The 27,996-nt window shown below is 45.1% G+C and overlaps 1 protein-coding gene across 1 annotated transcript; it reads right to left on the bottom strand.

Moving 5' to 3' along the window:
- Positions 1 to 5,667: 5,667 nt before the first annotated feature.
- Positions 5,668 to 27,481, bottom strand: nol4la (nucleolar protein 4-like a). Its single transcript, XM_076741244.1, has 11 exons — positions 26,429 to 27,481; positions 17,127 to 17,282; positions 14,906 to 15,017; positions 12,967 to 13,076; positions 9,905 to 10,046; positions 8,822 to 9,114; positions 8,485 to 8,670; positions 7,739 to 7,927; positions 7,498 to 7,617; positions 7,164 to 7,353; positions 5,668 to 6,555 (listed from the first exon to the last, which is right to left on the bottom strand). Exons 1-11 carry the CDS (start codon positions 26,768 to 26,770, stop codon positions 6,338 to 6,340), a joined length of 2,058 nt encoding a protein of 685 aa, XP_076597359.1. The 5' UTR covers positions 26,771 to 27,481; the 3' UTR covers positions 5,668 to 6,337.
- Between the last annotated feature and the right edge of the window lie 515 nt (positions 27,482 to 27,996).

Genomic DNA, 27,996 nt, shown 5'->3' with positions numbered 1-27,996 from the left:
AATCCAGCATTCCATGTAACTGCATTACTGTTGAGCTAACTGTTGTCTATTTTACTGTTATGTTCACTCTTTTTGACTATGTATATTTAGAAGATTAATTATTGTGTTTTACACCCACATAATGTATGTAATCTATCAATGACGATACTTCATGTCTTCCAGGCATGAAGGGTAATGTCTCTAATTTGTAGTTTATTCTTTTGTGAGTGTGTTTTCTCTTATTACTTTTGCTTGCTGCAAGCTCTGCACCTACTTGCATAGTGTGGACAGAAGGATGAGCTATCCAATTATCAGCATTTATTCCTCAGACACAGGAAGATACAGGTAGTATTGTCATTTCTTCCGTGCAGCCCTTAGAGGTTTTGTCTGCAGCCATGACCTCTTCGCTGTCCATTTCTACCTACAGCATGTCACTGCTTTGTGGAACTCTGCTTCCCTCTTGTGGACAATGAATTCACTCCTAAAAGCAAGGAATATGTGTTGAAGCACTTGTGTGTTTTCTCTTTGATGTGAGCTAAAATGTTTGCAGATGCAGAAAAAAGAGGAAACAACAGGGGAGGTCTCAGTTAGATAGCTCATCGCACTATTTTATTCAATTACTGACATCTCAGGAGAAGAGGAGAGCCTTGCAACTCTGCTGTTGGTAAACCACTGGTGTTTTTTTTTTTTTTTTTTTTTTCTTTTTTTCCATAGCGTTGATGCAACACTGAAAAAGCGCTATTTCCAAACAAACACAGGTCCCTCATTAGTGATATGTAAGAGGCAGAGAGATTCTCACCTGGACAGTTTTGCATGAAACATACAAATGAAACAGGTTCAACCTTTTCTTTTGTCTTTTTGTAGTTTCACATATAATAATAAATATCCATACCTATAAACACTCCAAAAAAATCAAAATATTAAGTCACAGGTACTGGAAAAAGCTCCACTTTTAAATCACAATGATAAATGTACAAAACAATAGACATCTCATATAAATGTTAATGGTTTTCGTTAGAGAATTAAATCTCATTTCAGAAGAAATCAGTGGATAAAAACTAAACTTGGAGATTCAGTATTTCCTGAGGTTTATGGGTTCCCCTTAAAAGGCCAGGAGAGGGGAATGGCTTTTATGTTACCGAGGAGATATTACAACAGGTCAAAGTGTACCTTTCAGGGTACCAGTCGGGTTAAGGACAAGGAGTTTTCCCCGACTATACAGCCGGGATATTAAAAGATTCTGAGCACTTAATGTAGTATAATAAATGTACCTACACCCCACCTATCTCCATTTAGGCCACAATAGTATTCTAAAACAGTTGATTAAAGTCGTCTTGATCCTTGATAAATCTTTGCTGGTCCACTTTGAGAAGTTGTGACGCTCCCTTTTACTTAAGATTACCTTTTAAAATGCTGGAAGCCACCACAACACCGAGCCGACCACAACCAGTTGTCACGGCACACTCTGACCACGTGACCGAGTAGTCAAAGAGGTCACGTCTGCACTTGATGCAATGAAACAACGAAAGGAAAATATCTGGGCAAATGTACACAGATTAGGGGTTCAGGTGAGGAGAAAAAAAATAGCCTGAATAAAACGCAAAAGAAAAAAAAATAACCAAAACAAAACAAGAAAAAAAAGTATTCTGAAAAACTGTACATGTAAACATCACACTTTCACTGAGTCCAAAACCAGAGGGGAAAATACAAAGCTTCACACAGGTTTACAGTACGAGCCCCTGCACAGAGCTACAGTCTCTTATCAGTGCAGGAGAGGCAACAACTGAAATAATATAAATAACAATAGAAGTAATACAGACCACCACCAAATGATAAGTTAAAACAGGCAAGGGCTAAAACCACTTTGATTTTTTTTTTTTTTAAACAGTGCTGTACCCACAGAAAAAGAAAGGTTTAAAACATCTTTTATCACTCTTTGTACAGCTATACAGTACATTTATCTGACCACTTTAGCAATCCACAAGCTACCAGGGCATTTTCAATCAACACCAATAGATTACATTGTCCAGTCAATACAAAGAGAAAATCCATTGGGAATTATAAGAAAGAAAAAAAAAAACAAAACAAAACAAAAAAACGCAAAAACAAAAACAACAACATGACAACACGTGGTTGTCGTTGATCACAGTAACTCCAGCACACGGCTAAAATGTTGCTCAGCGTGGACTTAAGACAGTTTACAGATCTGCAAGCTAAATGTTTGGCTGTGGAAATGAGCTCACCATGGCATCACTGAGTTAGACATGAAGTGTAGAGGATCTGCTATGGCTACAGGAACAAACGAGCAGGTTGGAGGAGACGAGGAAGACATGTGTGAGGACTCAGGTCCCACGTACATCTATGATTACGTCTGTTTGAGCCCACGGGGGTGTTTCATAAAGCGAGAGTCACAACAGGCTCGTTACAGGAAGTGAACAAATTCTGCTTCACGGGTCAGAGAGTCAAACTGGACACTCATCCCTCCAGACTGGCCCAGGTTAGATTTCAAGCTCAGCTCCACCACAGGCTTAAGCAGTGTTACAATCATGGTGTTTTTTTTAAAGGTTCCACTGTGAACATGAGTCTGTCTGCACTACATGTCAAATTCAGGTCACACAGTGACATGGGATGCACGTGATTGCATATCTTCATTTTAACATATGTGCTTTTCAATGCACTGCAGTTAAATTAAAGCTGATAAACAACTTTGTCCCAGGGATGAAGTCTCATAAGAAACACTCTTAAACTAAAGAACACCCATAGGTCTAATTACAATATCCACAGAAAGTGACAGAGAGCCAATCTGAATGTATTTGAACAGCATTTTCACTATATGGAGGCTGTTGTGTCGCCTAAAAAATAATATTTTTTAACCACTTGGGGGCAGCAGAAACAAGTTGTGAACTTGTTGCTTATTTTATACATTCAGCAGTGAAGGAGCAACATTATTTTTGTTCATTTGAAGTCATGTTTCTGTCCACCTGATGACCCCAAGTCTAGCATTTACTCTCTTTTAGCTCTGTTTTTGGTCTCCACCAACTCTAAGCTGCTAAATGCTCCTCTGTGCTCACAAGCCAGTCTCTAGCTGTGCTTCTCTCTGCTGTTTGGTGCTGGGCAGGTGGTGTACAGTGAGACTTTAGAGCTTTTTAGCTATAAAACAGCCACCTGCTGCGGCGTGGAGAGTGAACAGAACAGTAAAGCTGCAGCCAGACAGCTACACAATGAGCTGAAAGTCACTATAAAGCTCACTTTACACATTGTCATTTCATACATTTTTATATGAAAAATACTTATTATAGCTGCTTTTAGCCTCTAAAAAAATGCCAATCATCTTATTGTTTTGCAATAAAAAAACCTGACCTGGCTCAGGTCCGATACATCAGAATAGTTCAATAGTTTGTGTCACTCATGCAGGATTTGAACACATGACATCATAATTAGAAGCAGAGCAGCAACAGAAAGAGTGGAGTGAGCAGAAAGCTCTCCTTTACACTGCTTATTGCAGTGATGTAAGTTTTTGCTGCAATATTCCACCCTCCATATTACGCTGTGTGTTTAATTAATGCTACTTTCTGGCTGCCAACATCACACTTTTGGCAAAACACGTCTGTCATCTTTGCTGTGGATTGATGTGATCAGTGCTCGGCGTCTCAGGTCTGATGTGTCAAAGTCATGAAATAGACTTCCACAGCTCACAGCAGCTTTATGAAACAGATCCACTTGGTTTTTTTAGGCTTTTACAGTGACCTTTGTGAGCCTCCTTTATGAAACACCCCTCGGATGAACCACACAAACTGATGAGTTCAAACTGAGCTCCAGTCAGCTTTGCAAAGAGGAGCTGGTTGCTTTTTTTCAATGATCATCAGTAAAACAGATTGACAGCTGCTTCTGATTGAGTGGCGTCAAACTGTCCTTTGTTATAATCAGTTCTCAATATGTTTTGAACTGAAGCTGATATTCCAAATGAGGTAAAGACACACTCATCACTGTGTTATGTTACCTTAATCCTGAGCTATAAAGTGCTTCCAAACTTGCAATAGATAATAGAATTTAAATGCAAATGTAACACAGCCCAATCATGACATGGTAATAAAAAGAAAAATGGTCATTTAGTATGTAAATCCAACTCTAAACCAGCCTGAAAAGTTTATGAATGACGCTGAAATAGACTGATTCATGACAAAGAACTGATAAATTTGATAGATTTGTGATAAATACAGAAATATATCTCTCTAAACTTTGACAAATCAATAAGGTGCGAGCCACTTCGGGCTGCTTGAAGAGTCATTGTCCTTGTTTGGAATGTTTCAGCCGACTGAATTAAATCTTCACAGGTTGATGTTGTACAAACTGGGTCACTCCACTTATACACCAACAGAAAATCAACATACTGTCAACAGCAACACTTACATCAACAAAATAAAAAACACCACACACACACACACACACACACACACACACACACACACACTGACACGAGTGTTTTTGTGCTGAGTGACTCACCATTAAAAGTGTCTGTTGTGAGACTGTGCTCTAGATCTGCTTTGAGTACTCTTGTGTGTCCTCAGACCACACACACACACACACACACACACGCACACACACACACACACACACACACACACACACACACGCACACCATAGCAGAAAGCTGGGAGAGTAAACTGTGATGCGATTACATCTTTTTCAAAGATTGTCTCTTGCTTCTTTTCAAACAGTGTGTTTTCAGACATGACATCAATGAGCGGCGATGAGGGATTGACAGCTGAGGTCAGAGGGGACGATACAGACGGACAGAGTTTCTTTTGTCTGAGCAGCCCACACACACACACACACACACACACACACACACTCACACCGCATCCAGTAAAGCCACATGGATGTGAGGGTGAAACCGCTGCATTCATCTGACTGTCAGTCATGGATGCGTGTGAGCTCGATGTGCCCGTTTTAACTTAAAAAACACTCACAGAACAATTCCTTCACAAAATGACCCCAAAATCACTTAAAAGTAAAAAAAAAAAAAAAGACGTGCAACATTAAGTCTCATTTTGCTGCCAGGTCTCATTTCCTTTTATCACTATGGATGATCCCAATACATGAAAAGTGCCTCAGTTATGAGGTTAGCGATAAAGATCAGTATTCACAACAAACAACAACATTGAAATTGGCTACAATGCTGCATGGGATATCATTTCTTTTTTACAGCTTGACAGTTACAGCAGGAGGAGATTGTGGTAAAGTACTCCCCCATCTTGCCTTAAAACGCTTCAGCAAGTCTGACAGAGTCGTTTCAGTAAGCACACCATTACTGATTATCTTCAATATTGCACCTTTTTCCACTTTTCCAGTAGCACTGGTTATAAAACCAAGAGTCTAAACAATATATTAATCTCCTTTTTTCCCTGACAGGTGTCTGTGACCTCAATTTGCATACCCATGCTTCTTAAAAGCCTCCTTCCTTGTTAATTAATGAGAAGTTGCCCGTGATATTCATGATAAAATAACTGAAAACGAAGTCACGTTGGGTAATGAGTCTTTGTCTCTTAGTAACCACATGCCTACGAATCTGGAAACCACTGCGACGGAGCAGAACCGAGGTATAGTTTTGACCACACGACTTGACGGATCTGGCAGAATTTCCAGGTGAACACTGTTTATCTTCTCTATTTTTTTTTTTTTGTTTTTGCGTGCATGTACGTCAGCGCATCCTTCAGTAGCTGTTGAGGTTAACAGGTCAGTGGATTTAGCAGCGATTCATCTATGGAGAATGCAACGCAGAAGTGAATTTGGAGAGAGTCATCGCTTATAAACGACTCGGCTCAGGCGTCCCAATCAGATCATGCCACTGTACAGCATATTTTACATCTGTGTAAAGATGGAAACACGGTAATGATGCTAAATCACTGCTATTTAAGCATTAATTTGTCCAAACGTGCACAAATGAGCCAATGTGGCATTATGGCCACAGCTAATTTAAAGTTAACACCTCTGGTACTCCCCTGCGTACCAATGCAGATCATTTTTTTCACATAGATCATCACTTCCTGAGACGAATGGAGGTTGAAGTGGTAAAATGAACTGAATGGGATGAATGGCTACAGATAACAGGGCACTAAGGTCAAAGTGAACCAAATGCATAAATCAACATTTTTCAGCCTGTGATATGTTCTGGCCTGTCCAAATACATAAACATGTGGGAATAAGCAAAGGTAGCATACCTACAGGACCCACTGTGCGCTGCAGTATCACTCGTGTGTGTTTGTGTCTTTGTACGCAAGTCTGCCCAAATGTGTGTGACTGAGAGCGACAGAGATGGACAGGCTAGGAGAAGGTCTCGCCACGGCTCGGCTGGGACTCAGTTCTGCTGCAGGATCAGGTTTTCCAGCTCGTCTGCTGAGCGGAGCAAGAAGGCGGCGGACTCCCGGTATCCTGCGATGAGCTGCCTCACTGCTGTGACCTCCGGAGGGCTGAGCTGGGCCGAAGCTCCACCACCGCCTCCTCCCTGACCGTGACTGTTGGAGCTGGAGGAGGAGGAGTTAGGGCCGACTGACTTCATACTCAGATCTGTGGGACCTGCGGAAACAACGGTGGTGTTAAAGACAAACGTGCAATACGGGAGACACATCAGGGTCAGGAAGCATACCTGAGAAGTCTTTTTATTATGACTATTATGACTAAACACTCTGGAACTAGCAGAAAAATTTGAGCATGTAGTGTTTCAGAGAAGCATCAAAGAGGAGCTCGCTATAATGAAGAAAGGACTCCTTCATGCTGATTTATCAATTAATTTTAAAAAGTGGCAGACAAAAAAAAACCCCTCACTGTATTTTCAGTCTTACCTCTGGCTCTGTTTATCTGTACTAGGACAAAGCAATGCCTTGAGCTACATGCTAACTTCACTGGCGACATGCTAGCAACAATAGCTCAGTGACAGTGGCTCCGGCTGTCACCAAACCACCAGCTAATCCAAGAATGTGCGAAGAGGTGGAGCTTGGTTGTTGAAAACCTTGCTGCTAGCTGTCACCCAAAGCAGACATGCCTATAATGATGCACAACTTCAAGCCTAAATATAATTTAAACAAGTGAGTTAAATAAAAATCAATTCATATTTATTTGTGCTGTAAAGTTGGGCTTCTTATTATGGGGTTCTATGAGGGGCTGGACTGACAGAAGCTCCTCACCGTTGGTTTGTGCAACACCAGAGTTCTGCTGGTTGCTGCCGATGGACCCATATCCCCGCAGGCTGTAGTTGAGGCCTCCATTGGTGTAGAGCTGGTCTTGGGCAAAAGCTGCGCTGGAGATGGAGAACCCTGACGGGGCCACAGAGGCCGGGTCCCTTGAGTTGGACTTGTCAACAGAGGCGGGTTCGTCCTATGAAGAAAGAAATGTTCTCAGTTTGGGCAGAACGTTCCAGTGTATGTTACACGGTTTGGTGTCAGTGAAGCGTGGCAGTCCTAACACATTCCCGAACCCCCGCTGAGCAATTTCACAAACACCAACTGCTGAGACATTTACCGTCGCTTGGTACACATCGAGCCGCATCCTCTTGGCAGCATTTCGGGTTTCGCTGTCGCAGGCAGCAGCGAGGATGTTCTCAGCCATGGCAGAGGTGAGGTGAGGAGGTGTCGGTCGTATCTGAAAACGAGGGTCGGCCAGATTTTTGCACATCATGAACACGAAACGCTGCATTTTCTGAGATTCGACGATTGTATGTTTGATTCATACAGACAACAATTTAGCTGGAGGCACTTTTTACCTCAAAACCGCCTTTTTTCATGCGGCGGCAGGATTTGAGGTAGGTGCGGATGCGCTTGCGGGAGCGCTCCTGGAATTCTGGGAACTGGCGGCTACAGGACTCGATGATGGCCTGGATCTTCTCCTTGGGCTGTTTGGAGATGGGCACCATGCGGTCCAGATTCTCATCCACGAACAGACGCACAAACATCTGACAGAGACGGGAGAGGGGGGGAGGGGAGAGAGGGGATGTAGAGCAGAAAAATGGAGTGGGGGTGCAGGGTGGAGGGGGAGAGGGGTGTGAGAGTGGAAAACAAAAGAGAGGAGAGGGAAGGCAGGGGATGGGGGAGCATTCGAGGCAGGGTGGAAGAGGAGAGGATAAAGAGGGAGGGGGAGGTGATGAAAACCGGAGCGATGGAAATGGAATCATTGCTCATATTCAGGACAATATTTCTAGTGTTTGCTTATTCACTGGCGTTTGCATTTTTGCACCTCTACACCTCTCTGTGTTTCTATTGGATGCATTGATGGTGGGTTTCATAGAGTAAACAGGGCGTGTAGGGTACTTCCTATTCGGGGTTAGGATATGAGAACTTTCCTCATCTTCAATATTTCTAAGAACAATATCTCCACATAACAACAATACTGATAATTTAATTTAACAGTGCCGGCTGATATCCATCACCACTGCAGAGCCACAGATAAGAACAGCACTGCACTGTATTCTATTTATATGAATTTAATTAAACAGCCTGACAGGCTACTTACATTGAAGGCTTTGAGTCTCTCAGGGTCCATACCCTCGGCGTCATTGATCTTGTCACTGTCATCGTGGTCGTCGTGATCGTCGTCGTCGTCGTCAATTATCTGTGCCCGACCAGAGGTCAAGTCCTCTGCGCTCATGCTCAGTTCAGTTTTCACAGAGTCATAGCTTCCTGAGCTGTAAGGAGGGGACTAAAAACACACAGGAACACACAGAAACACGATTTTTAAAGGTTGCACCGACGTAAGCTGCTTTTTTATAACCGTTCTTTGAGGAAGACAAAGCTGGATTGACAGGAGAAAGATGAAGCACAAATCTGACAAGTCAAATCAAGCTCCTTACCTTGTTGGCGTACTCTGTTTTGATGGGGTACTTCCTGTTGGGGTCTGCGGGGTAAGAGTTTGGCGGCGAGCTCCCCGCAGGCAGCAGTCTGTCGCTCAGATTGACCGGCTGCTGATCCTCTGAGGAGGACGAGGGCGAGGTGGTGCTGAAGTCCAGGGGAGCGCTCAGACCGTTCTCTGTCACCTCCCCGTATGGGGCCCCACCATCTGGGGGGTTCCCACCCGTGGCCAGCACCTCCGGAGAGGTCAGGGCCGGCAGCCCGTTGGCACTGCCGCTCTCTGAGGAGTCATCATCTGAAGAGCAGAGGAAGAAGAGGACGGGGCGAAGACGCACATATAGAGATGAGCTGTGCGGATGTTTGTCATCATTTAGCGTGAATGTGGTGTGTTTACTACTATAGGAACTATTTCTGTCTTGGATAACAACACAGTGGGTGTGTAACTACAGGGGGATGGGACTTCCTGCCTCATGTTGTGCTTTGTGAAACTGTTAAGGAAGTGGGTATTGGGGTCAACTGTCAAGATAAATAAAAGTTAGTGCAGAAGGGGGAAATCTTAGGAGTTTTAACGGCAAAGAGGGAAAGAGATGAGGATGAGGAGGGACTGTGGGGGAAGGGAGCCTTCACTTCCTGGTGTGTGCACATTACAGCTCTTTAACCCAGTTTATGGCCGTGTGCTGATTTCCCTCTGATGCCTTCTACATGTGTTCTGTGCACACCTACAGTATGTTCACTGGAACAGAGTAATGCTCCCTTTCAGTGATGTGCCCTATTTCCCGTCTTTTCTATCGTGGTTCCTAATCTGTGAAGGTTAATATCGGCCTTTGTCCTACTTCTCTAAGCCCTGTACCCTGAGAGAGAGGGGTGCACAATGGATTGGGGCTGCAGTGGTGTCCCACCCCCTGTAAGAGTGGATTTATTTGGATTAGTCCACTAAGAACGAGGCAAGCTGTTTCCTGCATAACACCAATCTGTACAGCGACTTTACCTTCGGTTTCCAGATGTAAATAAAACTGAATCGGACCAAAAAAACACATCCAACAATAACATCTTCTGGTACAAGACGGCTGTTAGCGACGTCTTACCGTCCTCTTCTTTAACAGTGGCTGTTGGGTTGCTGACTCTCTCTCCGTTCGGTGGGCTGGGCTCAGGCACTGGGGGCTGCTCAGCTGCGACCCACGTGGGCTCAGCACTGTTCATGTCCTCGCTGCTAACCGAACTGTCATCCTGAAGGGAGACAAGGGGAGAGACAGAGACCGTGAGACCGAGAAAGAGAGCTGAGTCGGTAGAGGGGGTGGACTGAGTGTCAGGAGAGAGATCCTCACACGTTTAAAGGCAACCCCCAAGTTTCCCATTCAGCCAACGATAAGACGAGAAAAGAGAAAAGACGAGAGTATCATCAAGTCGTCTGTCATCTCAGGTTCAGACTTTTTCAAGTTTATCTTAAAACAATACTGACGTGTCTTTATGTAGTACTGGTGGCTGTCAACAAAGGATTCCCCTATTAAAGTTCTGTCAGCGTAAGTGATGGGGCGCAAAACCAACAGTCTGCTCTGTGTGATGCATTTTAAAATTCAGCTGAAGTGAATGAACCTTCAGCAGTTTGATGTAGATCAAGGAGGTAACTTCCAGCGTTTTAGCATAAAACTTCCACAGAAAGTGTTTCCTTGTCTTCATCGTACAACCTTGATTCAAAGAAAGTCGCTCACATGTTCGACCTCATCGGCTTCACTGATTTGTGTGAATATCTGCTTTTTCTGAATTTGATGCAGCAACACGTTTTAAACAAGTTTGGACAGGAGCAGCTAAAGACTGAGAAAGATGTGGAACGCTCCAAAAACACGTTTGGATCATCCCACAGGTAAACAGGTTGATTGGTGACAGGTGAGAGTGTCATGATTGGGTATGAAAGGGGCATCCTGGAAAGACTCAGTCGTTCACGAGCGAGGATGGAGCGAGGTTCACCACTTTGTGAACACATGATTGGATGAAGGAGATTACTACATGAGCTCAGGGCCATATTGCTGTTGGTAAACACAGTTTGTTTGCAAATGAGTGAATCCTGAGTCCCAACTTTTTAGATTCAAGGTTGCAGCTTCAGCTGAACTTTAATTGCAAACAAGAAGGATTTTGTCTCCTATCACTTACACTGAAATTGCTTTAGGATGGAATCTCTTTGAGGTCTGTCTGAACAGCAGGAACAGCAACCGATAAAGCTTTCAATGTACAATTTATGACTTGAAACAAATGTGAACCTACCTTTTAATGGCCATTCTCTTGATTTCACTCTTAATAAAACATGCTGGATTCTTGCAGCAGAAAATAATAGCAAACGCAGGAGCCTCCCTGTTAAGTAATGTGTTTCTTGGAGCGCTGCTATTTTTAACTCTGTTACATAGAGACCCTAAAGATGCTTGTTGTAGCGTAACAGAAGTATGAGTAAACCATGGGGGTAAGGATTAGCAAAGGAGGGCGGAATAATCTCACAAACTATCCAAAGGCTGAGCTTCAAACTGCAGAAATTCTACCATCTGCTGAACAGCCATGAACACATTTCAGACCCGCGCTGAACTTCACAGAGCGACACGGGCCAGTTTACTTCACGCTGACATGAATGGTGACTTCTCTTTGCCCTGCGTACGCGCCGTCATGTGTCAGCTGGCAGAAGGGGGCACAACTACCACCGTGTGATGGAAACAGAGCAGAAATACATCTCGTCATCTCATCATTCCCCTGCACGAGCACACAGATAGGCCTAAACTCTTGGGAATATGCATCCGTCCCTCTGTAAGGGGTTTAGGGGGGGACCAAAATGCTCAGTGACAGCTCCATTAGGTACCAAGTGAGCATTAAAGACGGAGACAGACAGAGGAGGAAAGAGTCTCTAATTACAGTTTCTAAGTAGCTGGAAATGTAGCATCATCAATGTCTATGTTTTAGGAAAGTATTGATAAAATTAGGGCCTTACTCTTAAACCTGAGACCAGGTGCATCACTCGATAGAGTTGACAGAGAAAAAATCCACAACTATTTTGATAGTCTTTGAACTGTTTGGGTCATTTTTCATTCAACATTCAGTGTTTTGACCTCCTCAGTTATGATGATTTGTCTCATATGTGATAGTAAACTGAATACCTTCTGGTTTTGGACTAATGTACAGCACAAAACAAGCAATCTGAAGATGAGGCTTTAGGCTTTGTTTGCCATTTTTCACTGGTTGTTAATTTTATAAGGACCAGCAATTGTCGGTCACAGCCTGTTTCAGTGGTGTTTGCATAGCAGGGCCTGCATCTAAACGGCCACACTGAGGTATATGACAGTGAGAAAGTTTGGTACAAAGGATGGAAAACAGATCTGAGGCATGTTTTTTAATCTCCCCTTTTCTGAACAGAATGTACATTGTTTGCTTCTTTACCACCAAACAAAAACTTCTGCAGAGCCACATGCAAACAGCTGAGAAGTGACAACAGACTTCACACACATTCACAAATTTTCTGCTTTTGTCAACAGAGAAAACCTGCTGCTTCGAGCCGCTCTCCAAACCAGCGCCGCAGAGATATGGAACAAATTACGACAAGTCTCCTGCAACACTGGAATAACCCTCAGTGATGGTTAATTATTAAATTATCGGCCTGCTCATTCTCAGTCTGCACACAGATGCGACCAACAGCCTGAGCATTTGTTAATTTGTACTCACCCGCAAATCACAGTCTGGGTCATTGTTCCGGATAATCCTAATTATGCGTGAGTGAGGTCGACATTATCATCATCAAGTACCGCTCCCTGCACTTTAGTGACAGTGGTTTGTGAGTGTTTCTGTCACAGCCAAACATGGGAGTGGTCTCACACGTGACGTCAGTCTGCACAGAAGATTTACTAATCCTCCTGGTTTCACACTGAGCTCCTCCCCCGAGCACGAGGAGCACGCTGGTTCTTTAAGACTGAATTAAAAGTAAAGAGGACGGATGTCTTCTTTTCCTTTCTCCCTGCAGCCTCAATGTGACGAAGAAGAAACTAAGCAGGGGATCTGTGCAGCCAATGCAAACACGATTATGGTGAAAAGAGATCTTAACAGTGGCTGACTTTCTAATCAATCCATCCACGCCTCGCAAACATTCACGGCCCCCCCAGCACTGAGGGGTACTCACCCTCTCTGTGGCAGTCATGCACTGCAGTTTCATTTGTTTCAGGTAGGTGGCAGTGAGAGGCATGTTGTAGTCGATGAGGTCCGGGACCAGTGAGGTTGGTCTGTCATTCTCTGACAAAGAGAGCAAAAAACACACACCGATTACAAAAGACGTGTCTGAAACACAAACACTGAATGATGATTATGTCTAATAAAAACAGAAGCAAGCAGATGGATCAAGTTTAGTTCATCGACAGTGAATCACGTCTATTTTATCTACATTTATTCAAATGATTTAGTACAATTATGAGATACTTGACTTGAGTATTTGAGTAATACATGATATTAATATAACACCAACAGGAGCCACTCTGCAAAATGAATATTTTCACCTCTGATATTGTCAGTCAGCTGTGTTGCTAATACTTTTACTTAAGTTGTATTTTAACTGTGGGACTCATACTTGACATTTGAATACTTCTTTCACCACTGCAGACCAGCCCAACAAAACCTTTACAGAGGTTTGATTTCTTAAATTAACTGTGATCATTTGTCGAAGGATGAACGAAAATATAAATATAATATTGTACACAGGGTACAATATTAAATAATGATAATAATTTGAGTAATATAAGTATGTAATGTTGTAATTGTCATTTACACTGGGTCAGATCACATATAGTGATTTTATAGCTGTATTTGTGAAGTTGTTAAGGCCCCCTCAGAAAAATCGAGACACCTGTGCTGCCCCTCACCCCAGTATTTTTAATTAGTGGCATTAAAAGTATGCTGAATTAGCTATTACTAGTTCCTGTTTAAAGTGTACTTGTTATTGTACAAACAACTATTGATGGATTGCTTTATTGCTGAAGAAAACTCAAAAACATAAAAATTCCCAAGCAAGTTCTGAAGTCACAAGGAGCATCTTTTTTTTCTATTTCTATGCTATTCTATTTCTAGGTGGACATTTATTCACAAAGTGCACAAGATAAAATTATTTCCACGAGAGAGTGTGAGTCACACTGAATCAAAAAACGCGTATCACGTCAGTGGTTTCAGGTTTGACTGTGATATCACTCTGACAAGGAGCCATTTTTTATGCAAATTGCAGACCAAATCGTAATAATTAATTTTCTCTGGTTCGTAGAGCACCGGCAGGCTCACGGTTTGATAACCTCTGCTCTACACTAACTACAAGTATTAAGATTAGTAATCAAACTGGACAGTGCACGTATAAATACAGCACCAACATAATTAATTTTCTCACTGAATCCCTCTGTAAACAAATCCTGCACGGCCTGTAAGCTAATCGTACAGACAAATTCATTATGGAAAGCCAGAATTGCTGCAATATCCAGCCAAAGACTGAAATGCAAGCAGCAGCTTTGACTGTCTGTAACACCTGAAATCAAACAATGTGGCTGAGAGCTGTCTGCAGTCTCCACACCGGCCACTAGAGGGCTTCTGGTCTTTTTAGCGGGTTCACACAATCCCAGAGATGTGGTCCTCTTGAGTCTTTGTTACATCATGTTGCTGATGGATATATACAATGTGTTTTATTAATGAGGGTTCGATTCACAAACTCTTCAAAGTACAAACACCTAAGATCATATCAGCTCGTATTTAGTGTCTGACAGGACAGAGGAGAACTTAGCGTGTCTGTCATTCAGACGTCAGCCAAAAAACTGAACACCTCTACCTCGTGTGACAAAACAAATGAAAATGTCTATGAATGTTATGATGAAATTATCCCACAACAATCATGTCTGGCTGCTGTAGTAGAAGATTGATTTATACCATCTCAGCATGCATTGCTACACAGCAATTAAGCATTTTCCATGTCAGTATGTGAAAGGATCTGAGAATGATCCACTCTTAAAGGTTAATCTCAAAAATAGTATATGAGTTAATGATGTCTCCAGAATTAGCGAGCCATCCACAGGTCAGACGTGTGCCTTTACCTTTGAACTCTGCAGTGCTGGGGTTGATGTGCATCCTCTTCTGACACTCTCCACAGCTCATTAGGAACCGAGTCACCGCCTCTCTGGGCAGGAAGGCGTAGGTCTCTGCTATCTGTGCAGGGGGAGTGAGCAGAGGAGACTGGGTTATGGCAAAAAAAAAAAAAAAAATGGCAGCAGATATGGCTCAGGCTGTGGCTGAGCACAAAATGTGTGCAGGTGTTTTTTTTTTTTTTTTTTTTGTACTGTGCATGTGTGAAAGTTTGGGGTCAGTGATTATGTGTTATCTCGATGTGGCATGAGAAGGAATCCTCCCTCTGGGCGATCTCTCATGCCTTCAGATGGCCTAATTCCAGCTGCAGCCCTGTGCATTTTTCTGCTTTGATACCCAAAAACACAAGTGGTGTTCATCATTTTTTTCCTCCTGCTCTCTCAGGTGCAGCCGACTCGTATCTCCACCTCTCTCTCTCATGCTCAGCCTTCCTCCTCTGTTTGTCTCCACTGCTATGCCACCCTCCCCTCCTCGCCCCCCTCTGGCGTTTCCCTGTAAAATGCGACCTTCACGTGACCATGGAGAGGCAGCAGGGGTGCCCACCCCCACCGGCCCACCACCATCACCACTGCCACAGCTCCCCATCCCCTTTGCCCCCACCCCTCCTGGCCCCTTGAGGCAGCTGAGAGGGAAAGGCCACCCAGAGGAGCGTGCACCTCCCAGAAGGCCACAGTGACAGTTCCATATTATGCCCTGCCCCAGTGATGCTGCCTCCTCAAAAGGGTACACTCTATGAGACATGACAGGACCTCTCTACAGGGCAGGAGGAATTGGCTCTATGATTTTTTTTTTTTCAATCCTGGGGGGGCGGGAGGGAGGAGAGGAGGGGTACCAAAGTCCTGCTAACCCCCCCCCCTCCAATACTGCATGAAAGCTGCATACAAAGCCCCTCGTTTAGCCAGGACACCACACCCGGCCCGAGACCACACCTCAGTTCGCAGCGTAAACTCCTTTGTTCCAGAAGCATCCACAACTACTTTGTTTTCCTGGTAAAGGTGTTCCCTTGGTAACTCCTGATGCTAAAAGTGCTATATTACGTTGTCAGAGCTAAGGAGTATAGCCTATTGTCTTTCACAGAAAAACGATGTTGGTGGTTTCTGGGTGTTAAGCATGCCTTTAGTCAGGGAAGCTTGGACGTTTTGGCTCCTTGAAAAGAATCCTGACCTCACTTTAGACCCTCGCTTTTCCAAATAAAATAATCCTACTGTGGTTTGCTTAACTCTCTTTTCACACAAAGGAAAAGGAGAAGTTGTCTGCACAGTTTCAAAAAGGTCAGTGCCTGGCAAACATCCATGCAACAAGAAGCAGACTCTGCTATATCGAAGTACTGGGCAGGACCACCAATCCTCTGGGGACCATGAATATGTGTGCAAAAAATCAAACACTGAAGGTGTTGTTGAGATATTTCAGTCTGGACCAAAGTGGTAGACCAACTGACACTGGCTAAAAATGTGCTCATGTATGTCCTGTTTGGGCTTCTGTCGGTCACAATGTCTTTTATTAAGAGCAAAGCTGAAGATAAATTATCTGGGGATAATATGTGTTAACATGTGATCCCATAGTTGCAGATGGAGCTATCATTTTTAGCTGCTAGCAGCTAGTATGACACTTTAACGTTCCCCTTAGAAAAACTTTAGCAAAACATCTGATCAAAGTGTTAATTTGTCCGGTGCTTAGTTTATGACTAAATACTGACAAAACAAACAGTTTTCCCATCAGCCTTAGCTTTAGGCCTGCCATATTTAGAGCTAATCAGCAAATGTTAGCATGCTAACATGCTAAACTAAGATGGTTAACTTTGTAAACATTACACTTAGTGAACATCAACACGATAGCTGATCGCCATTGTGAGCATGCTAGCATGCTGACATTATCATTTAGCTCAAAGCATCTCTATCCTAAAGAAAAGCCTCACAGAGCTGTTAGCATGGCTGCAGACTGTCTATTGTTCACATGGATGTTTTTTCTGACAAAGACCTTGTAAGTCAGACAAAGAAAATGGTTTTCTGTGTGTGCAGACAATATTTCAGTTTTATTTGTATGCCATATTTTGTTATGCATCACTAGCAACAGCCCTGGCAAAGGTGGATGAAAAAGATATGGATGAAACTGCAGAGGCAAAAGGGAAATGTTCATTAGTATTTAGACACACTGATGGCTGCATTTACTCACCGCTTTGTAGGTCTTCTTCTGGCCTGCATGCTTGGGTGCTCTGCCAGGGTCGGCGCCCATCTCCACATGCATGGCATAGATGATGTCAAAGAAGTCTTCCACCACAGCTACACGCTTCAGAGAGGAGTTGTCTTGGGCCGAACTCCCATCTGAACACTGAAACACAGAGACTGGAGTTTAGCTTGATGTCCGGCCTCAGTCTTGCAGAGATGACATGTGTGTATCATCTGCAGTGGAAGATCTCTGATATTATAGCTGCAAATGGAGATTCCTGCATCCAAGGCGCATGAGTCACGGGTCATGTGCTTACAGACGGTCATGCACAAGGTGTCCTGACCTGCACTGGGAATGAAACTTGAAACAACACCCCCCTCTCCGTCCAGCTCTCCTCCATCATCCTGTCTTTACACTCCTCTCTCAGGTGGAGAATCTCGGCCCGGCCTTCGCCTCATCGCTGCCATGTTTAAAAATAACACCACACACTCTGTACAGGACCAACAGTCCCTCCTCCCACCACCTCTGGCGCCCGTGCTGCTGACCCTGTCGCCATAGAAACTGCCACTGATTTCTCCCGGGCAGGTGTGCTGGGCAAAGGGTCACGTGACCAGCCATACAAGTGGGATCGCCAGGACAACGGCCTCCATCCGCAGCACCACATGGGGCTTCCTCTCCATTCTGCCTCCATTTTTTTCCTCCAAGTTAACTCTGTCATCCCCTCAATCCCTCCTCACAACATTTTGCATTTTTTCACCAGATCTTATCTTTTTATTTCTGCACCTGCTGATACTTTAAAGTGCCTGAGCAACCATAACAATGTGAAATCTAAATGGATTCGGGTATTTAAGGTAAGACACCACAGGTTAGAAATGCGGTCTAATAGCTATGTCACCATGAAGCTTCCCCCATTGACTACTTACAGTAATTATTTTTTGTGTGATAATTTTTCTGAAATTTTATGTTTAAATACACAAATAAGGCGTTTCCCATTAATTATGCACTAATTAGCATCAACTTCCAGAACAGAAACCTGAACATTGGATGAAGCCACATTTAAAATTCCTGCTTCATTTTGTTGTTTTTTGCAGAGGGGATATCGAATATCTCTTTTAATCACTCCATAAATCAGGAAATACTGTCAAAACAGCCCAAAAAAATCCATTTTTGCCTTGTTTTTGGGAAGAAACTTTATATGAAAGGATATGAATGATATGCGAACAAACCTTCAGAACAGAGATGTGAATAAAACCGGAAAGTTTGGTGTTTGCAACAGAAATCTAAACTAAAATAAACACTCGAATGATGTTTTCAGTCATCCACTGGTCTGAAAGAAGACGTGCTGTTAAAGAAAACAGGGCCAAAACTGAACGACGCATGAGGAGCCATGTTTTCACCTGTCGTACCTGCCCTTAATTAGCTTTTTTACTTCCATGAGTCCACCTCGTCCACGCAGATATGAGACAAGCTCTGACATTTTCTGGAGATTGGGTTCTGGGTGGGGAGTGATCTTTTCTTGTTTGAGTGAGAGGAGGGTCCCGAGTTCAAAAAGTTCTCCCCCTGGCATCGAGGAATCACACTTTTCCTCCCTCCCCTCCTTGACATTTCTGCACACTTCCTGGGATCTGACATTTCATTTTCTCCTCTTCCCTCTCTCCTGCCTCTGTGGCTTCATCCCCTACCTCCGTCCCGTCTTGCTCTCTTTCTTCCTTTCTTTCTACCCCCCCCCGCTCCCCCCGCCTCCTCTTCTCTCTCCTTGCTCCTGCTCTCCCAAGTGCGAGGTAATGATCGTTGCCATGGCAACTAAAACCAGCTCACAGAGCGGGTTTGTTTTAATCCGGCCCTCTCTCCCTCTCTCTCTCCCTCTCTCTCTCGAGCCACTCTCCCCTGTCAGCATGGGCTAAATGTAATGATAATAAATGAAATAATAGCGCTCCTCCACCTCATCATCACAGCTGTAATCTATCGCACTTGGAGGTATCATCATCATTCCCCCGGTGACATCACCACCGCCGCCGCTGCCGCCGCCGCTGCTGCCGCTGCTGCTGCCGCTGCTGCTACTGCTGCTGCTTGGGACAATGGTGTCAGGTCCATTCACGCTGGATTTAGATAATCTCATACAACTGTGGGGTGTGCAGTGCACCCACACCGCGGCTGCATCCTCCACTGAATTCTACCCCAAAAAATATCCAACATGCACTCCGGATATTCTACTGAGGACACGTTCTCTGACCTGAAAGCCAGCAGAAAAACATACACATACATTATATGGCAGCATGCTAGTGTTGGACCTGGTGATAAGGTTGACTAACACTGCTGAAGTCTCCATCTAAGACCAGTACCTGCAATGCTCCTGTGAAGGGCTGCAACTGTTATTTTCATTATTTACAATTTTCTAGAAAAATGCCCACAAACATAATTTCCTCAGTGACATCTTTTTGTCTGAACAACAGTCCAAAACCCAAAGATGATCAGTTTGCCATGATACGAAAACAGAGGAAAAACAGCAAATCTCCATGTGCGTGAAGCTGGAGCTAAAGATAGTTTCATGTTTTTGTTTGGAAAAGACTCTGATCATAAAAATTGTCCTGATCAATTACTCTAACTCTACTTTTACATGCTTCTTCTCCTCAAAGTAACGACTTGCAGGCAGGAGAGCATTTCCTTCACAAGCCACCACACAGTCCTGCGACCCGAAGGCCTTCTCGGGCTCCTCTGCACCGATAAGCGCTTTAGTTTCCAAACACAAGTCAACAGGGAGTTAAACATTCACCTCTGAACACAACACGCTTTGAGTGTGTGTATTAGTGCGTGCCATGTGTGTTTAAGTGCAGCACATGTCTACCGGGCGGACCTTGTAGCTGAAGCATCTCAGAGGAGAACAGCTGTTAAACAGAGCTGTAGATATTTGGTCTCATCAGCAGCACGCCGTTTTAAAGAGCAAAGGAGGCATGTCAGCATCCCTAATCGCCAACAACACCGCAAAACTCTTGCCCTCCTTCTCCTCCTCTCCTCCTTCCCTCCATCTTTCTAATCCTGGAGGACTTTGCTCTCCCCCAGCCACTGTACAACCAGCCCCCATCCCCTGCACGCTCTCCCTGTCCCGCACCAAACCGCTCTGTTGCTAGGAGACTGGAGGGGTTGAGTCGGCTGCCCCCACCCCCGCTGGCAGTCTCACACACACACACACACACACACACACACTGTAGCAGAGAGTCACTGAGGGGAGAGAGGAGCAGTCCTGCACACAGGCAGGTCAGGAGGAGGAGGAGGAGTTGGAGGGAGGGTGGAGGGGTTCACGGGAAGCAGCTGGGTCACAAAGACAGGCCGGCAAAGAAAGAGGAGATGCATCACACAAGAAATTAGCTCCATGGGTGAACGGATAAACACATGCAGAAATCTCCATTTAGCTTTGCACTTCACTTGAAAAGTCAAGGTGCAGCACACGCGCGAAGGTGGTGTTTTATTTTGTAAGGTGGCTGCACAATAAGGAGCTTAAGTTGTGGCAGCAGGGATGTGTGCTCAGGTACTTTCTGTGTGTGTGTGTGTGTGTGTGTGCGCGCACCCAGCAAGTAGCGAGTAAAGATGGCTGTGTCAACAGTACTCATGACTCAGATTATCTCACTGCAGATGTGACAACAGGTCATCTTTTAAAGCCCCGTCTCCCCTCTGTAAATCTATCAACTGGCTAATGGACACGTAAATGGAACAATCCTTGTTTCTTGAGCTTGTGTGTGTGTGCCTGTGTGCCTGTGTGTGTGTGCGCGCGCGTGTGGATGTGTATTGCTCATGTTGTGGGGACATAAATCTGTTTACACACTCACACTGCAGGGACAAAACACAAGTCTGCATGAAGTAAATCATTAAATTGTTGTGTGAAGACTTGGGTTTAGGATAAGGTTTAGGCAACCCTTAAACTGAGTGTGTGTGTGTGTGTGTGTGTGTGTGTGTGTGTGTGTGTGTGTGCGCGCGCTCCAAGGGGAACATGGTGCAAGATAAAAGTAAATACGACAGAAAAAGTGTAATAAAACAGACTATTAACCTCTACAAATCTTTTTTTCATAAATCCCGTCTCCTTCTCTTTCTTTCCTCCGTCCTCCTCCTCTCTCCTCTCTGCCTCAATTATAAAGCCCTTGTCATTAAATCCACATTAGGTGCACTGAGCTCTACCCCTCTGTCCGACGTCCGTGTGTGTGTGTGTGTGTGTGTGTGTGTGTCTTTCTCTCTCGGCTGCTCCCATGATGAACATTATTTGATAGAGTGTGTGACATCCCCAATATCCCACTGAGCCAGAGACACAGACGGTCCCACCGGCCCTGCAGACTGGCACTGTTGACGTTCCAGTCACTGGCTAAAAATGGTATGTAAATGACTCGCACATACATCATCACATCCCAGAGTCCATTCCACCATTTCCAGGCTATTATCACACTGTCCCAGTTCGTTAAACGTTGGCCTTGCAAAGGTATTAAAAATGACAGTAGCGGTGTGGTAGGAAGATTATTGCCGTCTTACAGACTCTCTCTCTCTTTTTCTGTGTGTGTGTGTGTGTGTGTGTGTGTGTGTGTGTGTGGAGCAGAACTCAGACTATCTCCCACACAGGGGGGAGGCCCCCGGGCCAGTTAAAAATGGTGTTAATTTCTCCTCCTATGGGAAAGCAAAGAACGGTCTCTCCATGGCAACAGAGAGGGTGCTGAAGGGAGGAAACACAGAGCATGCGATCAGCGACCCCCTCTTTGTACGAGCACACATGCACACACAAAACTGCCACATACGTGCAGGGATGGATGGATTTCATCACCCACAGTCACGCGGTAACGTCGGAAATGAACACATATTGACATAAACTAATTTCTTTGCGAATCCCAGTTTGACTCTCGCTTAACAAAGAAGCCTCGAACAGAAACATCTCCACCTTTAAGCCACTTGATGGAAACTCAATCACCGCCACGCACGCACAGGTAAATCCCGCTCTAGTCCATCTGGGACTGATGACGAATGAGATACTTCTTGTTTGGGGTGGCGAGCATTTGAACCCATGAGTGCGAGCCCATGTGTTGCCCCTAATAAGCACTGCCAGAGAGGGCTGAAGCAAAAAAAAAACACACACCGGACAAAAGCACTGGAGATCCTCTATGCAAAAATGGCATTAATGCAAATGCTGTTGAATAATAGGGCCAGTATTCTTTTGACTCTGTGGCCCCTCCACAAAAGAGGAGCTCTCAGGGGAAACGTGGACTAATTAATCAGATAATAATGATGATGTTCCTCTTTCCCGGCTGACGGTGAGGGACAAACATTTAGGGCCCATTTTCCAAGGCACAGATTATGAATAGGTTTCTGGTTTGCAGACCTTTATTTTGTAAATTAACAGCATGATTAAATCCTGTATTCTGAGGACATTTTTCTGTGGCTGTCCTGTTTAATTTGATGCTGTCCTGTCACTTTCAGGCTAACCATCATTTTCATCAGTCTGCTGATTATTCTTAATTACTCTATGAATCTTTCTTTCTGTTGATAAAATGTCAGAATATACTGAAAAATAACCATGATAACTTCTTGGAGCCAGAGGCGACGTCTTCAGATTTCTTATTTTATCTAATCAAAACGGAGGGATGTCCAGCTTGCTCTCGTACAAGACAAAGAAAAGCAGCAAATCCTCACGTTCGAGAAGCTGGAATGAGAAAATGTTTGTATTGTTGCTTGAATGAATGCCTGAAATGATTATTTGATCATCAAAATAGTTAAAAATAGAGCAGAAACGATCAGTCAACCAACCGATTAGTTGCTCGCCATGAAATAATCTGCACCTGTGCTGATTAACGATGAATTGTTTTGAGTCTTTTGTTGTTTTAAATACTACATTTTTCTGGTTCCAGCTTCGTAAAATGTGAATATTTTCTGGTCTTTGTCTTCTGTGACTGTTCACTGAATGTCTTTGGACACAACAAAACATCAACCTGAGCTTTGTGTGATGGACATTTTCATGAAAATTAGTAGTTAGCTGCAGCCTGCCAGTTCATTTTTTGCTGATCAACTGATCAACCGTTTCCGCTTTGGGGTTTTTGGTCTGATTGATTGTAAATAAAGGCTTTGGACTAATTATACATGTTAGAATATAAAGCCTGACACGAGCTGGTGTTGATTATGGCCTCATCTCCAGCAAGCACGATTCAACTTTACAGCATCGTGTCAAGTGTTTCTAAACTGTTACAGGTATATATACGTGTGTGTGTGTGTGTGTGTGTGTGTGTGTGTGTGTGTGTGTGTGTGTGTGTGCATGAGAGCATGTCCACCAAAACCTAGTTGTGAGAGATGAACAGAGATATTTACAGATTTCAGTTGGCATGGCAACAAAAAGCAACAGCTCGCAGTACTTCAAATTTTTCAGTACAATGCTCATGTCAGCCGAGAGGAAATGCACAGGGCGTTTAAGCGTTTCTCTTCAAACACGCTGCCCTCTGACTCCCTTCGTCTCAGGAAAGTCTTGTGCTCACACAGTGTGCAATTCTGTGGTGCATCTCTGTGTCTGTTTCTGGTCCTGTCCCCCTCCTCCTCTGTAGCGTCCTCTAATCAGGACATAATGAGAGCTAAACGAGGTTGCATCTCCACACTGAGGGCTGCTGGATTCTCTGAGCACTGCGAGGGCTCCGAGTTGTGCAGAAACAGGGCGAGACGACGTGGGCTGGAGGACAGGGACGGCCAGAGAGCACCGAGAGGAAATAATTCTGCGTCCAGCTTGAAAAGACGGCATCTGCACTGAGTCTGTGCTACTGTGCCCTGCCTTTCTGTCCCGTCACACACTGAAGCCGCCTTGTATGCTTCACTGACACATAGAAGAGACCTCCTCTGTCTGTGCATCAGCCACCATCCATCCCTACCCCCACCCAGCCTCCCGTCATTTAGCCCCTTGCCTGCCCCCATACAGAAACTTGGCACACCCTGGGAGCAGCTGCAGCGGGGCTTCCAGTGCTGGAGCTCCAGAGACACGCCCCCGGGCCTGCAGCCGTATGAGGAGGCAGTGACCATTGTGTGTGCGTGTTTGTACGTCTGCTCGTGTGTGTGTGTGTGTGTGTGTGTGTGTGTGTGTGTGTGTGTGTGTATGTGTGTGTGTCACTTTTCCAAGGGCCCACGACAGCCTATTTATAAAGCCCACGAACACTGAATCAAAAATCATGCTTTCTAATAGTCACATGCGCACAAACTGGTTGATTTGTAGCTTGTGACTCATCATTAGAAGCAGCTTGTGTTGGATGATGTTTTGTTTGTTGTTTAAATTTCCCAAGTGCAGCAGAGTCAGGGGGAGGTTTCCCCCTGCCTTATGATACCAGCTCCAAAGCGTGTGCACTCCTCTCCAACAAACAGTGAGCTACACTTTTTCAGTGAGACTTTGCCTTTCGCAGCCTCTCCGATGGTTTAACCAGACCTCAGAGGATTATTTCAGGCCAGGCGTTGTTAAAGGCGCCTCACAGAGAAATCGGGCTGACCTGGAGATTGTTGCATTGAGACATAGAGGACATATCAGAATGCACCTCAGAAAGAATTGACAAGAGCCACGGACAGAAGCTAAGCAACAACACATTTCAGACACCATCTGCACCTGCAGAGACAGCTCACACCTGCCCTCTTGCCCAGAGGGAAACATAATATTGAGTGGAGATTAGAGGAGTTTTGTAAAAGCAGTTGGCCTAAATCTAAATTGTGCATTCACACAGGTACAACACCTGTGGAGGGATCAGTGCTATTCAACCAAAATCAAAGGACTCGCTCTCTAATCTGTGCCAATATCTCCTCTAGTTTGTTAACAGAAAATGTGTTTCTGCTCTTTGAGGTCCAGAGAGACTCTGTCCCAGCAGAGCGGGTGGGGGTGGTGGTGGTGGTGGGGGGGACTACTCCCTGAAGGCGCTTATTTAAAATGGTGGTTGTCTCCTTGCTGGCACAGCAGGCCCAAACACCATACAGAGACATGGGCACGCGTGCACCGACGCACGCGCCCACAAGGAGAGCCACTGGGGCCCCCTGACAGTTCACCGTGTACATGTTTATCTTGGCAATCCGTCAAAAAAGAAGAACGAGTGGTTCAACGTTTAATGCACCTGCAGCCTCAGTGACGTGCAGCGGGACGTGCGGTGACCTGACTTCCATCACAGCCCACCATCCAAAGACATGTACAAGTCAAGTCTGAGCACTAACTGTGGGCGTACATCGCTATCAGTCCCGTGCAGACCCTTTTGTTTCCGCCACAGCCCCTCACGTGGTCACCAATTACGCACAGCTGCCACCCTCCATCAGATGCAGAAATACGTTTTCAAATGTTTCTCTTGAGAAGGCTTTCTTAAACGGGCTTACAGGCTTTAATGTCGGAACGCACACAATAAAATGCGGCAGAGGCAGGCTATCCTGGACTATACAGGTGTTGCCAGAGCAACGAGTGCCTGCGAGCCGATCCGCATCCCTCCCAGGACAATGAAAAGTGGGGTACAAACACCGAGGCTCAGACTGGCTGCCACACAGTCATATTTCCATGAAAAAGACTGATATTTGAGTATTTCTGAACCCCATGTTTGCTCTGTGAAAGGAAGATAAACCAGCCCTGCCGACGCACGGACACAGTCCGTGTTGCTCGGCTTAGATGGGACAGTGAGTGCGCGTGTCTGGGATGAATCGCTGACAATCGAACCTGCTGAGCCAACCCCACAGCGGGAAGGTGAATCTGGCATCTTCTAAGTTGGCGTTAATACCCTCTAGTCCCCCAGGGAGCACACCGGAGTGCCCTGACATACCCGACCCACGAACATGCCGTTGCATCCGCGCGCGCGCGCGCACAGCATCACATCACCATATCGGGCGACACGAGACCCGAACAGCACGGTTCAAACTAAATGTTGTCAATAGTCAATTATCCCGTGCTTTGCGCCCGGCAGCGTGCCGCTGACAGGACTTCAACCTCACTGGCGAGATGGCTGAGCGTGATAGCCAACCTGTACAATTGCGATTGCCAGGAGGCACCGGCGTTGCTATGGCAGCAAGGGATGAGAGTAGGGCTGCTCTGGTTGGGATGTGGACAAAGTGAAGCTTCATGAGGAGGCGAGGGCGAGCCGGGACGACAGAACATTACAAGTAGTCGTTTTATTCATGTGACAGATGCATGTGTGCAGCCTGAAATCATGACAACTTATAGGCGGCAACGGGACATCTCGTGCGCGTGTACACGCACGTTCTCTCTCTGTCACACGTACACACACATACACGGGCGCGCGCGCACATACACGCACGCACGCACGCACGCACACAATCACACACTTTACCGTTGACTTGACCGGGACATATAGGACGGGTTTCCCTGGAGCTCCTTTCTTGTTGTGCTCTCCCAAAACGTTGGTCCCGACCTGAAATCCTTTAGACTTCACCCAAAATTTGAATTTGGCGTTGATGTGGCTGTTGTCGATATAAACGCCATCCGACTCGTCGTTCTGCAACAGTGTCTGCATGATTTTGTTATATTTTCGCCGGGTGACGGTCTTTGTTTTACCGGAGTCTCCATAAGTCCGGAGACACCAGTCCTGAAATTCACTGAACATCTCCGCCTCCAACACGACCGGACTCCGGCTCCTTTTGGGCGCATCCACGCACGCCTTTTTCGTTGCCATCGCTCCCTCTCTCCCTCTGTCTGAACCCGTTCAAACAGCCCAGGCTAATAAAGAAAAGACTTGCACGGGTTGATCCTCCTCCTGTGGTCCCCGCTGTCCCGCGTCCAGGAGGCTTGGTTCAGGTTTTGGGACGCTACCTCCCTTTGGTTTCCCAGCAAAAGTGGCCCGGACAGTAGCACACCTGTTTGCAGAGGAGCAGTGCTGTCCCGAACCGCAGCGGTGAAAAATGTCACTTCCTCACATCATCCGCCGAGGAGCAGAGAGGGGGGCTGTCCTACAGCAGCTACGCTGAGCGGGTATCTCCCACCTGTGCGTAAAAGGCTCTTCACTAAAGGGTAGGCTGAAAAAAAAACCCCACAGTCCTCGCTAAACAACAAAGAACACAGACAAAAAGCGTGGAAACAAACGTCGCTCTCAGTTCCTATCGACCTACTTTCTAACAGACAACACTATTTTCGGATGCGGGTTGCTCAACCCTGAAGAGAAGCGCAAAGATGCTCACGATGTGCTCCTATATGGCCACATATCCGATCAACATGCGCCACCTGGGATTGTCTCTGCTCCTCACACCTGTTTGAATGCGATTCGCGCTTGCACTGAGAAGCTCTTTCTATCCCGTGAAAAACACTCTCACATCTGCATTGCACTCGAAACTGGCTTAATTTGCAGCAAAGCCTGCGGTTTACAAGTCGCGTTATGTTGCCCAGACGCAGAGAGAAAATGTCCGATTTGGAGACGTGGAAGGTGAGAGAGGGTGGGGGCAGAATTATATGATACTGTCTGAAGAAGAAAACACTGATAACACAATTTGGCTTTAAATAGGAGTTCCACTTCCTGCAGATATACGCGTCCGGTGATGTCGAGATAAATAAAATGCGGGTAAAATAGTTACAGCCATGAGACAAACAAAAACCTCCGCATGTAACAGTTTATCCAGGCCGAGTTAATGTGACACACAGCTGCGATGACCGTAAATAAAAAAAATAGTTTAACAAAGAGTTCACAGACAGAGATTTGAGAGAAGAAGTTTCTCTTGAGTTGACTTAAAGTCTCAACGTCGCCACATCTGCCCCATTAAAAATGTAAAATAAAAAATAATAAATAAAATAAAGCATTTTAATTTAATTTCCACTCATATGTGGGGACAAAGTGAAGGAAAAACTGCTAAAATATCTAGGATTTATGTTTGTGTCTTACGTGTAGTTTTCCGCCTGTGTGGTGTCGTG

The sequence above is a fragment of the Chaetodon auriga genome, chromosome 10 (assembly GCF_051107435.1).
Source record: "Chaetodon auriga isolate fChaAug3 chromosome 10, fChaAug3.hap1, whole genome shotgun sequence".
NCBI lineage: Eukaryota > Metazoa > Chordata > Actinopteri > Chaetodontiformes > Chaetodontidae > Chaetodon > Chaetodon auriga.
The sequence above is the reverse complement of the archived record's forward strand: the minus strand, read 5'-3'. Positions and strand labels throughout refer to the sequence as shown.

What these genes read in the sequence shown, in the direction of transcription:
- nol4la (XM_076741244.1), bottom strand. Translation starts at nt 26,770, where the DNA reads ATGGCAACGAAAAAGGCGTGCGTGGATGCGCCCAAAAGGAGCCGGAGT. An exon ending in CAGCACTGCAGAGTTCAAAG is followed by an intron (nt 13,077 to 14,905) that starts GTAAAGGCACAC and finishes TCTCTTTGTCAG; the next exon opens with AGAATGACAGACCAACCTCA. An exon ending in CACTGTTAAAGAAGAGGACG is followed by an intron (nt 9,115 to 9,904) that starts GTAAGACGTCGC and finishes TCTGCTCTTCAG; the next exon opens with ATGATGACTCCTCAGAGAGC.